Source organism: Ipomoea triloba, chromosome 1 (assembly GCF_003576645.1).
Source record: "Ipomoea triloba cultivar NCNSP0323 chromosome 1, ASM357664v1".
NCBI lineage: Eukaryota > Viridiplantae > Streptophyta > Magnoliopsida > Solanales > Convolvulaceae > Ipomoea > Ipomoea triloba.
In genome coordinates this window covers 499,693-517,926 of record NC_044916.1, presented here as the reverse complement: position 1 = coordinate 517,926, position 18,234 = coordinate 499,693, and the positions used below count along the sequence as shown (strand labels likewise).

Genomic DNA, 18,234 nt, shown 5'->3' with positions numbered 1-18,234 from the left:
TAATTCACTACTTATTGAATGTTGATTCACATTAACAGATTACTGGTTAATGTTGATTCATTGATTAATTGATATAATTGATATAATATTGATTCATTGATTATGCTTTAATGCTTATGTTTATGTTGATTTGCTAATTAGTAAGTAACTTAATCATTTGTCAAGAAGTAATTGGAGTCATTCTGCAGTATTCTAGTGCTAGTGTTTATATGTCATTGTAAGGTTCTAAATTGGCTTCTCCATCTTCATTCTTCCATCTCTGCCTCACTATACATACTTTATTGTAGTGTAAGCATTTATGTGTGTGTGTGTTTAGACACCTTAAATGGTCTCACTTCTATCACATCTGCTGCGCTACTTGCATATGACTAAGCAGTTCGTCCATTTTATCAATTTCACTTAGTTACAACTTTAAACTTTAAATAGAAAAAAAAAAAACTTGAATTGGTTATATTATTGTATGTGTATGTGTATATATTAGCCGGCATCTGTTCAGTCGGCCCTTTTGTATGACTGTAGGGGTTTCGCCACCCCAAGACTCTTTTTTAATTAATCCATTTTTCTTTAAAAAAAAAAATGTTTGTTCCCTCTTTGTATGTGGGTAGTCAAATGTATTTTGATATTTAATGAATTGTTGGTTGTGTATTATTATGATGAAGGAAAACCAGAATGCTATATCACAAGGAGATAAGACTTTTTTAATAAAATCTGTTTTACAATCAATTTTTTTTTGCATGTGTTTTCTACTATTACATTAATCAAGAGTTGCTACCTTTATTTTGACTCTACGATCTAAAATTTATTATTTTTTGTGATTGTTTGCAGATTGACTACACACTTCCTCCTGTGGTCCATTGTTGGTGGCAATATGCAGATAATAGTTTGCAGAGATGTAATAGTTTGGAGATAATATGCTATATATATGAATATAATCTCAGTCGAAGAGATTTCGACTGAGATTATATGGCTTCGATTGAGACTTCGACTGAGATTATATTCATATATACAGCCTATAGGATAGGAGACATGTGAACAGACAATTTTACACATTCATTTGATCTCAACTTAACCAAAATTTGACGAAATGACCAACATTGGAAAGAATTTAAAAGTCAAGGGACCTAAATTGTTCAAAGAGTAAATACCCAAAATGGTCCATCGACTATAGCATAATTCACAAATTGGTCCTCGACTTATGATTTTAACCAATAACATCCATGGCTTTCCAATTTTTACCTAATGTAGTCCTCCGTTAATGAGCCCGTCAACTCTCCGTGAAACACAAGGGCAGTCACGTAATTTCACCTCGTTGCCATGGTTAGCTCATGGCCACCTCGTCCCCTACCTGGAACTTGCCAATGAGCTCCACCACCGCAACTTCGACATCCATTTTTGTTCCACTCCCGTACTCCTCTCTTCCGTTAAAACCCCTATGACAAAATCCACACGGTGGAAATCCATCTCCACGCCCGCGATTTCCCGGAGCTTCTTCCTCTGAGCCGCCACACCACAAAAGATCTCCCTCGCCACCTCATTCTCACCCTCTGCAAGGTATTCAGAATGGCCAGCCCAAGCTTCTACGACATCCTTGACCGAATCAAACCCGACTTGCTCATCTACGATGTCTTCCAGCCCTGGGCGGCGGAGGCCGCCGCATCGCGGAAAATCCCCACCGTCTGCTACGGCATCACCGGGGCAGCCTCCATGGCCTTTGCTCACTACTTGCTACGTCACCGGACAACCAGTGGCTTCCCTTTTCCGGAGATCTGCATGAGGCCAGACGAGCTCAAGAATCTGAGGAAAAACTACGAGAACGTCAACCTGGACCAAAGAATCGCCATCCTAAGGGCCATGGAGCTGTCCACTAAAATCTGTTTGATCAACACTAGCAGGGAAATCGAGGGGAAGTACATCGACTACATCTCTGAGAAGCTCGGCAACACCGCAGTGCCCATTGGCTCACTCATCCGAGTGCAGGAAAAGAAGGGCGGCAAGGAGGAGGATGTAGAGATGATGAAATGGCTAGACGGAAAACAAAAACACTCAACGCTATACCTTTCATTTGGGAGCGAGTACTACTTGAGTAGGGAGGAGATTCAAGAAATAGCTAAAGGACTAGAGCTTATTAGCAGCGCCAATTTTATATGGGTAATTAGGTTTTCGGCGGGGGAGGAGACTCCCCTAGAGGAGGCACTGCCAAATGGGTTTTTGGAGAGAGTGAAGGGGAGAGGGATAATAGTGGAAATTACGTGACTGCCCTTGTGTTTCACGGCGAGTTGGCGGACTCATTAATGGAGGACTACATTAGGTAAAAATTGGAAAGTCATGGATGTTATTGGTTAAAATCATAAGTCGAGGACCAATTTGTGAATTATGCTATAGTCGAGGGACCATTTTGGGTATTTACTCTTGTTCAAATTAAAAGTCGGGGACTAATTTTAGAAAATCAACATAGTCGGAGGACCACTGCTGGAATTAACTCTTTTTGAGATTTACAAATGATTTGTATGTGTAATTGCTTCAATAACACTTAAGTTGAATAACTCACTTTTTTGGCACCATAATTGCTTCAATTGCACATCTTTGTGCCTTCGAGTGCAGAATTTTGGCCTTCGAGTGCTTTGTGCCTTCAAGTGCACAATTTTTGTTAATTCGAAGTATAATTTTTTAAAAGAGCAATAGATCTGGACGAAATTAATATAATGGCTGAGATTTGTGCATATTTTTCACCTGAGAAATCCTTTGCACCTGATCATGGACATATATATATATATATATATATATATATATATATATACTTCTACTAAAGCACAAATAGTCAATACCATCTCCACGGATGCTCCAACCTACAACCTCCCATACGAGAGTACAACTTGGTACCACTAAATCACATATATATATATATACATACATACACACACACCCTGTCCTTCCATCCTTGCAAGTTGGAAATTAAATAAATAAATTTGCATGAACATGGCTTGTCAGTTGCCCCAGCTCTTCACCGTCCATGCTCTGTCAAAGTCAATATTAGAAACTTAGAATGTCTACTAATTTATTGATGGGATGGTTTTAATGTTGAGTACATTGAATTTACACATATATTATATCACTAGTTTTTTTTTTATGCGCGATGCGCAAAAAATAGGTGCCAAATATTAATATTTTATATTAAAATTGTAAATTTATTTAGATTTTAGATATTTAAATTATTGTAAATAATAATAATAATAATAATGGAAAATATTTTTATAAATTTTATATTTATATTTTATGAAATAACTAATATATAACTCCAATATATAATGTGTATATATTATTATTATTATTGAAGAAAATAAGAAAATATATTGTGGATGCATGTGCATGGTAATAATAGTCGAAAAGATAGCGATAGGGGTATGTTTGTCTAATATATTGTAAAGTATAACTTTAATAGAATAATGTACAAAAGAATTTAACAGAAAAAACGGACATAAATGAAGGGTATAACCTTTATTGACACTTATTATGTTTTTAGATTAGATTAGATTATTGTATATATATATCCTATAACTTTCTCGCTGCAACTTGTTGATTTATTATTATTATTATTATTATTATTTGATAATCCAAGTCTTTCACCGGACTATATATTTTAAAAACTCAAAACCAAATTGTATGTTTCATTGTTTCTATACACAGAGTTCAATTTAAATTTAAACCTTGAATGTTCTTGGCAAGAAATTTGTTGATCTTTTAGTTGATTTATGTTGAAGCAGGTGATGTTAGTTGTAGATTACAGCAAGCTAATTATGCATGTTTTATTTAATAATAATAATTCCCATGGAGTAAGTAGGTCGGAATAATAGGATGCGGATCTGAACATGAATAGTCTTCTGGCACTCTTTATTGGAAAATACTACATGTACTCCCATTTCATACTCCCAATTTGTACTTCCTCTCACAAACTTGTGATGTAGACATCTATCCTAGGACCCACATGATGAAAATATCCAATCCTTATTTGCCACATCAGGGAGTAAAAAGTTAGGGAGTAAAATGTGGGAGTATATGTAGTATAACTCCTCTGTATGTTAGCACAATAATTATTTCATTTATCGAGGATTTTTTTAATTATAAAGTCAACTTATTTAATTATCCACTTTCATTTTATTATGCTTTGTTATTGCTAAGTGCTAACAAACAAGATTTAGAACTTTAAATATTGTTTTTTTATTTTTGAGAACAAACTTTATATTGTTTTTAAAGATGGTTGTTAGAAATTAGAACTAATTGAAGCCACGTGATTGCAGCCATGGTTGCAGAAGGCGCTAGGCGCTAGTCGGGCGGTAGACTAGCAACAGTGGCAGCACTATTATATATAACTTTTAGACTTTTAGTGGTTTGTAAATTATTTACGAATGCCGAATCAATCGTCTTTAAATGCATCATCGTAATTACGACAATATCAATTAATTAGATTGACTCAAACCAAGCAAGTCAATAGGTATGCGCAATTTCCATGGAGAGTTGAACTAGCCCCTCTTTATAAGGAAATTATTGATGGTAGGAAGAACTTTTTCAACCATTGCACCATCTTCAATAGTGTCTCTAAATAAATTCATCTTATTCAACATATCAATAAGTCGAGAAAACTACATATCAACTGTTTCTGTAGAGGTCATCTCGCATCGGTTATACAACATTCTCAACGACTGCAATTTGGACTCCTATGCCCAATTGACTCCTTTGTGTGACACCTTTAAAATGTCTCAATGCAAGCAACCTTTGTTGTTTTGGCACTAGCTAACTGCCCAAAAATGAAGTAATCAATACTTGGGTGAACCAATTGATCTCGCCGTATAACGGCTGCTCCATTTGATATACTAGGGTCAATAAAGCTCCAAAAATTTTAAGCTTTCAAATGTGTAGTCATCTTGCCAATAATTGTAAGTGAGTTTCCATTCAATGTGTAGCCATAATAGTAGGAAAGTTGTAGCTAGCTGGCAGCCGACCAGCTATATTTAAATCCGGCCATTATTCTGAACAACTATATATAAAACATATCCTGCCAGGCCATCAATTTCCATTTGAGTTTTTTTTTTTTTTTTTTTTTCTTTTTTGAAAGGATTTCCATTTGAGTTAAGATCATCGGATAGAATAAAATTGCAGAAATTAAATGGCATCTTCTTCCCAAGCACTTCCTCAAAATCCAGGTAGAGTGGTTTAAATTTGATTCATTAATTCTAGCTATCTAGCTTCTCCGGCCGAAATATGACGATGAAGATGATGTTGCAGTTGATTACAGCGAATACTGGGCACTATACAGAGCTATATTGGCAGCAAATTGGGAGGAAACTCAAATATTCTTCAGCCAAAACCCCGCAGCAATTCGATCTCCAATTAACAATTACTTAGAGACTCCATTGCACGTTGCTGCTAAAGCAGGTAATGCATCCTTTATGGAAAAGCTTGCGGCATTATTGATGGACCATGAACTTGGCCCCAGAGACGCGTCTGGGTGTACCCCACTTCACACCGCTGCCCAGAATGTGAACATTGAGGTGGCTGAAATCCTTGTTCGCAGGAATTATAATCTCCTCTATCTTCCCAGCAACGGTGGTGTTTTCCCCATCCATTGTGCGATTAGGGATCATCGCAAAAGCAAGGAAGCCTTTCTCTATTTCCTTGGTCTCACTAGGGATGATGAATACGGGCAGCCTAATCCATATGCAGGCCCAACTGGTGTCTCTATTCTTGTTAACTTAATCACATATAAATTCTATGGTAGGTATACTAGTACATACCTTATAGCCCTATTTGGTAAATGCATGTTAATTGATTGGGGTAGAAAGTACTGTTAAAGTGGGCCGAAACTCGCAGGCTGGCCCGCACTCGCCCCATGATGGGGTGGATTAGGGCCACAGTACAAAAAAGATAGCCTGCGAAGAAGCATGCCTAGCGGGCTTATCTCGCTAAGGCCCGCAGCCCACACCGATCGCGAATTGGCCGGCGGGCCAATCACTATAAATAAATAAAAAAAGATATATATATTTACATACATTGTGTACACATGAATATATATATATATATAAAACATATATTCATGTGTACACAGTATGTGTACACATGAATATATAACATATATTCATGTGTACACGTACTTAATACACATGAATATATGTTATATATATTCAATGTAAATTTAAAAAAAAAAAAAAAAAAAAAAAAAAAAACAAGAACAATACAAGCCTTCGGGCTGGCGCGTGGGGCCCGTCAATCCGAGTGAGGCGGGTTAGGGTTGCATGAATCATAGTCCACGGTCTAAACGGGTCGGTCCATAAAAGTCCACCAGCAATTAGGCCCGCAGTGGGTCGGCCTGCTTTGACAGTACTAGGTTAGAGAGTATGACTAATTAATAACATTAGTTAATTGTAGAAATGCGATTGGTAAATTAGATGTTAGCTGATAGATGTTTGGTACCAATTTTTTTTTCAAAAAGCTAATTGGAAAATTTATTTTGAGTAACTTTTTCAATTTTAGCATTTTGGAATTACAAAAAGTTTATTAACTAAACACTTATATTAATTTTTAAACAAAATCAAATAATTAATAGTGATTAATAAGCTAAAATTAAAGGATAAGCTAACTATTTTATCAAATAGGGCCAATATCTTATCCATCTTAATTAGCCTCTTTAATTGAAATTTTATATGTATATCTATATATACAGATTTGGCTCTGCAGTTGGTTGTAAGGTACCGGCCCTTATTTGGGCCATCATAAGAGGTTAGGTTACGATATGTCAGCTTTGGGTGCCGTAGTTTTTTGTGACTGTTCCATTATTAACAAACGCAGTCTAAACTTTTGGCAAAGTTTCATATACTATTGTGAGTAACTTTCCATTTCTATTGTCTCTCTTTATTTTATATATACTTATTCTTCAATGTCATGCCTGTCAGCAAATTAATTACCGTTTATTTCGATTTTTAATATACTAGTAAAAATTATTATTGCATGCAGGTGTTTCTAATAAGGCCGAGTCAACAACATTATCCGCACCAATTTTCCACCTCATCACCTCAAATACTACAATGTATGTATCTATAGATGTGTGCACGCAAATTACATGGTAGTCCACAATGCACTGTGGACCATGACCATGCCTGATACTGCAGTTGTGTTAAACGATACTGTAGTTGTGTGGAAAGGGAACTGCAATTACGCGGAACAGGGTCGCTTCATCCGTTCAACACAACTGCAGTATCCGTTCAACACAACTGCAATTTTAGACGGATGAAACAGCCTCTGTTCCGCGCAAGTACAGTTTCCTTTCAACACAACTGCAGTATCAGCCATGATGCATGGTCCACAATGCATTGTGAATTGAACCATGGTCCACGGTATAAGGACTGATGTGTGCGTATACATAACCACCTAACATGTCAAAGACCTTGTGGTCGAGCGGCATAACTGTGACTCTACCAAATGGGAGGTCACCCCAGTGTAATGACTCTGTGCTTCAATAGGTTGATAAAGTAGATTTTGTTTATTATTGTTTAAATTCAATATATCTATCTATCTATCTATTAGGGCTGATAGGGAAGAGCATAGTAAACAAAATGGTGCTGCACCACCAAGTTGTGAAGCTTCTTAAATACTTGTGCGATGAACTCAAAACCCTAAATGAAACTCGAGTGATCTCACTGACAGAACGAGCACTCAGTGACGCAACGAGTTTAGACATTTGGCAAGCCATACTAAATATTGCGGAAGCATATCCTATGTCGGTTTATTCCTTAAACTCTAAGAAGCAGACTATACTTCACGTTGCAGTAATGAACCGCAGTGAAAATGTTTTTAACTTTGTTTGTGGAACCAGTTTGCTTAGGACTAATTTAATGGATTATCTGGACACAAATTGTAATAGCGTTTTGCATTTGGCTGGGAAATTGGCACCTCCGCACAAACTAAATCTTGTTTCTGGTGCAGCTCTTCAAATGCAACGAGAGCTGCAATGGTTTAAGGTATACTATATATGTCACCATCTCTTATAATCTTATATGTTTTCGCCTACCATTTCATTTTTATTTTTATTTTTTAATGACGATATGATGAAACTCAAAGTCATTGCACATACTACACCAAGGTGCATATATACACTAAGTAAACTCATTTGAGTCTTGTCACCACAACCTAAGGAGGTAAACCAGCCTAGGCAGTTTATCCATTGAGAGTTAAACTTGTAATCTGATATGCAGGAAGTGAAAAAAATCACACCACCATATTTCTTGTCATATCTGAATAAAGATGGAAAAACTCCGAGTATGGTGTTTACAGAGGAGCATAAGGAGTTAAAAGAGGGAGGGGAGAAATGGATGAAAGACACAGCAAATTCATGCACAATTGCAGCAGCCCTAATTGTTACTGTAGTGTTTGCAGCAGCCATTACAGTTCCTGGTGGCAACAGTGGTGAAAATGGCCTCCCAATCTTCTCAAACAACAATGCTTTCACAGTATTTTCCATTTCAAATGCTGCATCTCTCTTCACATCAGCCACTTCTCTGCTTGTGTTTTTGTCTATCCTAACTTCGCGCTACGCAGAAGAAGACTTCCTATATGCTCTTCCAAAGAGATTAATCATAGGCCTCTTCACCTTGTTTTTGTCCATAATATTTATGATGATTGCCTTCTCCGCCACAGTGTATCTGGTATTTGGGCAAAACAGAAGGGGAGTTCTTATTATAGTGGCTGCATTTGCATGTTTGCCGGTCACTTCATTTGTGCTTCTTCAATTCCCGCTGCTGGTAGATTTGGTGTCATCTACGTATGGACGGGGTATTTTCGATCAGCGTGGCTTTCCCCAACTGCCATTTTGACTTGCGGGCCACTCATAATTGGTTGAACACTTTGTAATGCTTCATTTCATTCTATAATATTCCATTTGTTGCTTTGAAAAGATCGAATCAGTACATACCTGGGAGATATTAGAAACCACCCAATAATGAGGACCCCAGGTCTCAGGAGCGCATAGCCTAGGGCCAGCAAGATCATTTGAGTGGCCCAAGAAGGGTCCCGGGCCCAAAATAGTGGGCCTAAGACTTAGTCTTGCGGCCCACCATGTGGACCTTGATTTAGTCTCACGGCCTGCCACATTTCTAGCTAGGTTGGTTGGGCTCCTTTCTTGTATAAATTAACGTTGCCCAAATATTACAGGGCATACTCAGTTCCATGTCTCATTCTGACAATCTACTTGTAATACTTAGCTCTATTCCGTCTAATACCAACCCAATTCTACACAATTGTTCACCTTTTATTCTCTATATTTTATGTAAGCTAATTAATCCATACATAATTACATACCCCGAATTAATTTTCTCCATCAATTATTATTATTATTATGCTATTTGTGGGCATGTGGATTTATAATAAACTTTTATTCCACCTATTCCTACTAGATTGACTCCAAAATAGCATATCCAAATTATAAGAAAGCCTATAGATGCCATAGATGCCACAGTTGCGGAATTTACACTACAAATTTAGATTTGTTTATGTAAAAAATTGCGAATACAATCCAAGTAATAAAAGCCCAAATTTGTTTTGGATCCCAACTCTAATAAGATCCTCAGGCTTCCTTAGCTCACACTGTTCCCGACCAATCAATTCTCCAACTCCACTTCTCTCTCACATTGTTGTGCTTCGAGTGGTAGCTCAACTCTGGATGGCTATGCTAATGTGATAACCTAACTCCTGAAAAGATGATAAGAGATAAGATTGTCACCAGACAAGCTCATTATATATATATATATATATATATATATATATATATATATATATATATTCTTCAATGCCTTACACATTTGCATAGGTGACTATATATATATATAAGATCATATAAATCACCCATTAACCCAACTACTTGCATAGTGTAATAGATATGCGAAGTGTTATTAGTTATCTCCTAGGCGGGTGGTTCTCACCTGAATGCAATCATATATATATATATAGATTTTTATTCAAATGTAGCCGCGCCCTTACGTGCGGCCGTGCGGTTTACACCACTCAATGTTAAGAAATGCACCACTCAATGTTACGAAATACACCACTCAATAACATTGAGTGGTGTATTTCTTAAAATAAGAAATACACCACTCAATGTTATTGAGTGGTGTATTTCGTAACATTGAGTGGTGCATTTCTTATCATTGAGTGGTGTAAACCGCACGGTCGCACGTAAGGGCGCGGCCACACCTGAACATGACCCTATATATATATATATATATATATATATATATATATATATTCTTCAGTGCCATATACATTTGCATAGGTGGTTATATATACAAGATTTTATGAATCACCCATTAACCCAACTACTTGCAAAGTGTAATACATACAGATTTTATTAATTTATCTACAAATTTTATTGTCAACAAATTTGAATTTTTATAATACTCGGTTTCTTGCTCTTGGCCTTCGTCTAGATTCTCTCCAATTCTATTTCTTATCTCCTAAATTATATATTCTTTACATGCCTTAATACACAATCATGCTTCTTATTTGATTGTTTATATATATCTTTCTTGGTCTTTATATATCATTTAAAAATATAAAATTTTGTCTTTATATTATAAAATTAATAAATTTATTTCATGTACTATTAGTTTCTGTATTAGCAACCATGACCATCACCTTTCCAATGGATGTGACGGCGGAGCCCTCATCGTCATCGTCCATGACATCATCCATGAACTTTGTTCCTTCATCATCCACTTGAAAATATCAATGTTGAAGAGATGATATGATAATAATTATTCCTTCGGTCCCAAATTAATTGTTACATTCATCTGTTGTATGCTTTTTTAAGAAATTAAAGAGTTTTTCAATTATGATTTTTACTTTTCTCACTTTTGAAAATATAAAATCAATAAAGAAAGTAAAAATTATAAGGATAAATTAGAGAAAATATAATGATGGTGATGCTCAATTTTAAAAAGAGGAGAATAATTTTATTTTTTTTTTTAAAAAAAAGAGAACAATATTTTAAGATAAATTGAAAAAATATGAAATGAGAAGAAGTCAATAATTAGCAATAATCTTGAATTATTGAATGATGCACTCTTCATTATTTGTTTCTTTCTTGGGGTCCTTTCACCTTATCTCTTTTCCTTTTTATTCACTTTTTCTCTTGTCAGCTGGCTGCAGTACATCAAGCATTGAGGCCAGGGGTTATCTTCCAGCTGTTTCATTTCATGATTAGCAACTCTTTATTTAATTTTAGGAAAAACAACATTTCCCTAAATTATTAGTAAATGAACGAAAAATACAACGATAATGATAATTTAGGAACAAATTGAAAAATGAGTATGACCAACACTAGGGACGGATTCCACAATTATCCTATAACTTAGGGATGAAAAGTGTAATTTTCCCTATGTTAAAATAGTTTGATAATTATATAGCACTAGGGACTAAAAGTGCAGCATTATCAACAATTAAGGGTTAACTTTGTTTAAATTAACTTATAGCTAGAGACCAGCTTTCTAAAAGGAAAACATTTCAAGGGCTAAAGTTCCGTTTTCCCTTTTAATTTATTTATCATTCAGTTATTTTATAATATTTAATCTAATATTAATGTGTAAAATGTACATATTTTAAAATTACATTAAAAATATCATCAAACAAATAGAGACAACTTTAAAAATTCGAAGATGAAGTTAGAAAAAGTATATATATATATATAAAGAAGAATTAATTTGACAAAAGAAATATAGAGGTGGGTAATGCTTATCTTTTAGTCTTCTCCCAAGTCCTCCACTGCACCCTGTCCCCTACTTTTTTTTTGTGGAACATGTTTTAATTTGTTGTTTTCTACTTTTGTATCAATTGTCGTATGTGGAAAAACTTTTCCTTAGTATACACTTATAAAGTACTGAGTATATACATGTGCATCAATTCATGTGTCTCCTATGTATAGACTTGGTCACGGATTGGTTTTAATTGAAGGATCAAACTGAACAATTGCAAATCAATTTTGTGCCATAACTGAACAAAGCTTATGGATAAGGTTTAAACGTGAAGAACTAAGATTATGGTTTTAATGTCTGCATGGGACAAGGACCACGAAGGATTGTGACCTGAGAGTCTGAATGAGAGTTACACTCAATGTGGTATGCTCTTTATGGGGACCCAAGATTGATCCTTCCACTTAAAAAATCGGTGAGTTCCCTCGATATACCCATCAACCATCTTGCCAGGCCATGGCGAAAGGGGTCACCCTGGCAAAATATGATGAAAAAGGCTAACCAAATAAAAGTGGAAGTGCTAAAAAAAAAATTAAGTTAGCCAGCAGTTCATGAACCGCCTAGGAACTGTATAATAGCAATAATTAGAGTTATAATTTGTGACAAAAATAAATCGTGAACCAAACCGGCCTGAGGCTAAGTCTCTCAATATATATATCCTCAGTCTCTATGCTTCCCAATACAAGCTTGCAATTAAGTTTTCAAAGTTGAGATCCAGTAAATTTGAATGGCTCATCCAAGCTCTTGCCATGGCAAAGGTATGCTATGCATGGTATATTCATATAGATAGATTATTATTGGTTTAATATAATTTCAGTATATATGCATGTGTATATTCTGATAGATAGCCTAGCATGCAGATGATGATCTTGAAGCAGGTAATTATTATGTGGTTGAAGGCAAATATTTGAGATTGTGCACATCAATGGCTTCTCAAGCCAACAATGGTATGGTATTACCACTATTCTCTTATTGCCTGATCTCTTTCAATTCTTGTCCCTTTATTACTTAAGTATGTTGGGTACGTAAGTTCCAATCTCCACTCTGTGTGCACGGAAGCGACAGTGTTAACCTGGGGCGATGTCGTTGTTGTGAGGTCTATATCCGTAGCAGCAAATTCGCTCATATAGCAGTGCGGTTAGCCCTGCTTGGTAAAATAGTTAACCTATCAGTCAATTTTTGTTTGACCACTATTAGCTGTTTGACTTGAAACAACCAATACGAGTGTTTGATTAATTAGCTTTTTGAGTTTTTTTGCTCTAAAACACTAAAATTTCAAAAAGCTGCTCAAAAACAGCTTTTTTATCAGCTTCTTGTGTAGTCATTTTGTACGTATTTCAGCTATCACCTAACAGCTTATTTATCCTTCCTACAATCAGCTAATGTTATCAACTAGTCAAATTCACTAATCCGATCAGCTAACAGTTATTTGCCAAACGCCCAGTTATTATTAGTTTTATATATATATATATATATATATATATATATATATATATATATATATATAAAATTTCAGTATGCATGTATTCTGATGGATTGCCTAGCCTGCAGATGATGGTGATCTTGAAGCAGGTACTTATTGTGTGGTTGAAGAAGGCAAATATTTGGGATTGTACAGAGCTATAGTGCAAGAAAGTTGGGATAATGAAGATCAAAAATTGTTCAACCAACATGATATTGTTGTTCCTCTGAACAACAACTTAGACACTGCATTGCATGTTGTTGCCCGCCGCCATGTTTCCCTTTCCTTTGCAGAGAAGCTTGTGGCAAAGTTGCCTGCAGATAATGATGAAGCTCTTCTTCTCAAAAACCGCAAGGGCCTAGCCCCACTTCACCTTGCTGCTCGTTATGGAAACCTTGAGGTGGCTAAAATTCTTGTTCAGAAGAATTCTAAGCTCCTCTATGATCGCTGCAAGAAAGATCTTTTCCCCATCCATTACGCAGCTCAAAACACTCTCAACAGCGTGGAAGTGTATCGCTATTTCTTGGGTGTCACTAAGGATAATGAAGATGGGGAAGTTAACCCATATGAAGGCCCAAGTGGTGCCACTATTCTTGTTAACTTAATCAAGTCTAAATTCTATGGTATGTATGTGTTAAAGTTAACTTTAAGGGTTTCATATCTCCTAAGATACAGCTCAACTGATAAATTCATTAGTGCAAATTAAGGTGATGATGACTTAAATTTGTTAACGATCCAATCACAATTGTAGAAGGAAAGGTTAAGGCAAATTCTCATATTAAGGGTCCGTTTGAAAATATGAAAAATATTTTTAGAAAATGACTCATTTAAAAAAAAAATTATTTTAAGTGTTTGAGTGAAGACCAGATTTTTTATTATTTTTTTTTTTTGTTGAAAGTTCAAAAATTACATTTTTTTGTTTGATATATTTTTCTGAAAATGAACATATTATTTGTTAATAATAATAATAATAATAATAATAATAACAATAATAATTTTTTCAAAAAAAAAATAACAATAATAATAAATGGTGGTGGTGGTATGTGTGTGATGGTGGTGGTAATAATAATCAAGAAACTAACTTAAAAAGAAATAAGAGAATAAAGAAACATGAAAATAAATCATCTGAAAATATATTTTTTTGACTAAAAACAATTTTTTTTAAAAGTTCCAAATGGACTATGTTCTTTTCTGAAAACTGAAATGCAATTTTTAAAATTATCTATATCTTATTTGAATAATTGAATGTATAGTACAATACATGAATATATAATTGAGGTGTTACAATTTTGAATTTTCAGTGGTGGCAAAGGAGTTAGTTGATAAGTACCCTGATTTGACTCGTCATCATACACTAGACAAGGAAACATCTCCTTTGGAGGCCATAGTCAAATACGATTGTCCTATCTTAAACAAAACTACAATACACCGTGAGTAGTATAGTTAATTTTTGGTTATTCATTTCATTCATTTAATTTACCCAATTACACGTACTGGCCGAGTGAATTTCAGGTAATTTGTTTAATTGCCATGATTTCATATATATGTTTTTCAGAGTTGTTTTCGAAGATCATTGTACAGAAAAAAATGTTGAAGCAGGAACAAGAAGCAATGGAGCTTCTTAAATGTTTGTGCGATAAACTAAAAACCCTAAATGGCACACAAGTTGCCTCACTTGCAAAAACAGCAATAATTGAAGCAGCGTACTTGGACATTGAAGAGGTGGTTCAAAACATTGTGGAAGCATATCCTACGACGGCTTATTACCAAGATAAAAGTGGGCGGAATATACTTCACATTGCAGTAGAGAACCGTTGCATCAATGTTTTTAACCTTGTTTGTGGTCCTGGTCGAACAAGTGTGCTCATGCATGATTTAGTAGATGAAAGAGACAACAATGGAAACAACATTGTGCATTTGGCTGGGAAATTGACACCTCCACACAAGCTAAATCTTGTTTCTGTTGCAGCTCTAAAAATGCAACGGGAGTTGCAATGGTTTAAGGTACTTTCGTACAATTTTCGAACCATCCATCCATTATATTCTCAAATTAAAAACTTATTGCATATGTTGCGGTCATGTTAGATATAAATAAAACATAATTACCAAAAACCTAACCTCCTAGTATAGTAGCGGAATCAATATTAGAGATCTCTGCTAGCTAAATTGATATCATCTTAATTGTGTTACCTCTAGACAATAGAACTACTGTTGGGGAAAGATTAGAAGTTTTTGACTCAGAATTTTCGATGGTGTATATGAGATTATTCTTAAACAAACAGCATGAATTTCATAAATTGTGTATAAGCTTTATAGTGTTTGATAAACCAACAACTTCTAAGAATTCAGTTCAACTAAACTACTTAATAAAGTAATTAACTTATTACACAAGATAATTAATTAATGTTTTAATATATAGTTAGATTATCAACCAATTTTAGCTTATTTTACCACTATTAGTTGTTTGACATAGTTAAACATTTAATATAAATGCTCGATTAATTAACTTTTTGTAACAATTTATTGTTTCAAAATGTTAAAATTCAAAAAACACTACTCAAAGTAGCTTTTTCGATAAGTTTTTTGAGAAAGTTATTTTGAATGTAATCAGCTATCAGCAAACATCTTTCTATAATCAGCTAATGCTATTAACTAGTCAAATCTACTAACCCCAATCAGCTAACAACTATTTAACAAATAAATCATATATTGTAATTAAGCATGAGAAGTTGTAGAAGATTAGATTGGATTAGCATATTTATCTGATTGATTCATTCATTTGGTAGGAAGTGAAAAAGATCTCACCACCATATTTCTCATCACTGAAGAATAAAGATGGTAAAACACCCGAGATGGTGTTCACGGATGAGCATAAGGGCTTAAAAGAGGGAGCAGAGAAATGGATGAAGGACACAGCAACTTCATGCACAATTGTGGCAGCCCTAATTGTTACTGTCATGTTCGCCGCCGCAATTACAGTTCCAGGGGGCAGTCACGGCGGTGAAAATTCAAACGACGCCTATATTGGTAACATTACATTCCCCGTTTCAAATGTATTTGGCCCAGGCTTCAATACGGCTAAAATAGTTGCAGTTCCCAATGCCACAACTCACACAAGTGGTGAAAATAAAGACCAGATTAAAGAGGGCTTCCCAATCTTCACCCAAAAGGGTTCTTTCACAGCTTTTTACATTTCAAATGGGGCATCTCTCTTTACATCCGTTACTTCTCTTCTCCTCTTCTTGTCCATCTTAACTTCACGGTTTAAAGAAGAGGATTTCCTTTATGCTCTTCCCAGGAGACTAATTATAGGCCTCTTCACCTTGTTGATCTCCATAATATTTATGATGGTAGCCTTTTCCACCACGGTTTTTCTTGTATTTGGCAGCAAGAAATTTGGTGATGAACCGGCTGCAATTGTTTTGGTTGTAGTCTCATGTGTTCCGGTGGTTTCATTTGTGATTCTTCAATTCCGGCTTCTTGTAGCTTTATTATGGTCTACTTATGGATGGGGCATTTTCCATAAGCGACGTGACATTCCCCAAATGTTATTTTGACAAAGTTCAGGCTTATGTGCTGCCAAAGAAATCTTTATGTAATCTAGACAACTAGCTGATTGAGTTTTTTGATTTTATTCCGTGTTGTATTTCTACTTTGGTTTGTACCAACTTTGTATTGGCTTTGATGGACATTGTTTAGAGCATCCTTATCAGTGGGGATATTTCGCTGATGAGTTTTTGTAAGTGTGATTAGTAAAGAGAAAATGGGATTGCCAAGGACCGTGTGGTCCAGTGGCATCAAACCCGGGTTCGAGCCTCAGCATTCTAATAGAGTTAGTAGTATTCAAAAGAAAATAAACAAATATAATTAAAAAAATCGAGCCTCAGCATTCTAATAGAGACTCTATTAGTATTCAAACGAAAATAAAAAAATCGCACCGCTACTGTTCCAAGCTCCCCTCTTTTGCAGGAGCATCTATTTTCTTCTCTCTCTTGTTTCTCACTCCTCCAAATCAGCCACTACTGTTCCAATATCTCCCCATTATGCATTGATGGTGATGCTCTTATAGTTATTTTGATTTGATTCGGTTCAGTTTATGATTCAAAATCTATAATCCATAGCTTATCTATCATTGACAAGAACCATAATATAATATAAATAAGTACTATACGATTTTGAGACGTTCATGACCCCGAGGTGCTATATGGATAGGCACTTAAAATTAATACTTTATCAGTGTTGAACATATAAATGATATGATAATAATTAATAAAGCAACATATATATCTTCAATTATTGAATGATGCAATGATTGCAGTACTCTTCATTTTTTTGGGTCTTTTCACCTTATCTCTTTTGCTGTTTCTTCAACTTTTTCCTGCGTATAGTATGGTTAAATCTTCCAGCTGTTATATTTCATGTATGTATATATGTCTGTGTTTTATGTTATTTATAATTTGATTTTAGTAATTTTAATTAGGTATTAATATTTTAATTAGGTATTAAATATAATCTTCCAGCTATTAACCTTTTGGCTAGAGTCTTCTCTCAAGTCCAATGCACCCTGTCGGCCTGTCTGCTACTTTTAATGTGGACCGAATCAAGTGAATTGTTATTTTTTTTCTACTTTTCTACGTGGAAGAAACTCTTTTTGTATCCTCCACACATCATATTTTTACTTTATATTTAAGCTTATTTTGTCTGTCATTTGTTATAATTTTGTTCAAAGTGTTTCTATCATTTAATTCTTAATTAATGATATGATTGGAATGAGGTGAATGGTTTTTAGAACATTTTGAATGCATGTGGAGTCCATTGGAGCCAAGGAGCAACTAAGGATATAGCTAACCTATTGGGGTAGCTCAAGTGGTAAGTGAGCCCTCTTTGTGGGACGAATTTCGGGAGAATTCGGGTTGATTCCCACAAGTGACGATTTTTCCTGGGTTAGCTCCCGTGCCTCTTGGAACGAACGCGGATGGACTC

At 35.1% G+C, this 18,234-nt stretch overlaps 3 protein-coding genes across 4 annotated transcripts; all 3 read left to right on the top strand.

The window, feature by feature from the left end:
- Positions 1–1,560: 1,560 nt before the first annotated feature.
- Positions 1,561–2,253, top strand: LOC116029097 (flavanone 7-O-glucoside 2''-O-beta-L-rhamnosyltransferase-like). Its single transcript, XM_031270991.1, has one exon. The coding sequence runs from the start codon at positions 1,561–1,563 to the stop codon at positions 2,251–2,253; it is 693 nt and encodes a 230-aa protein (XP_031126851.1).
- Positions 2,254–7,790: 5,537 nt separating this feature from the next.
- Positions 7,791–8,941, top strand: LOC116014157. The gene is made up of 2 exons (XM_031254164.1): positions 7,791–8,009; positions 8,244–8,941. Exons 1-2 carry the CDS (start codon positions 7,821–7,823, stop codon positions 8,859–8,861), a joined length of 807 nt encoding a protein of 268 aa, XP_031110024.1. The 5' UTR covers positions 7,791–7,820; the 3' UTR covers positions 8,862–8,941.
- Positions 8,942–12,313: 3,372 nt separating this feature from the next.
- On the top strand, positions 12,314–17,008 carry LOC116026575 (ankyrin repeat-containing protein ITN1-like). Of its 2 annotated transcripts, none has more exons than XM_031267901.1 (6): positions 12,314–12,547; positions 12,650–12,736; positions 13,341–13,874; positions 14,553–14,681; positions 14,807–15,255; positions 16,038–17,008. In XM_031267901.1, exons 1-6 carry the CDS (start codon positions 12,517–12,519, stop codon positions 16,806–16,808), a joined length of 2,001 nt encoding a protein of 666 aa, XP_031123761.1. In that variant the 5' UTR covers positions 12,314–12,516; the 3' UTR covers positions 16,809–17,008. The 2 variants fall into 2 exon arrangements, with proteins under 2 accessions (XP_031123761.1, XP_031123768.1); XM_031267908.1 differs by having other exon boundaries at positions 12,643–12,736.
- The last annotated feature ends 1,226 nt before the right edge of the window (positions 17,009–18,234 follow it).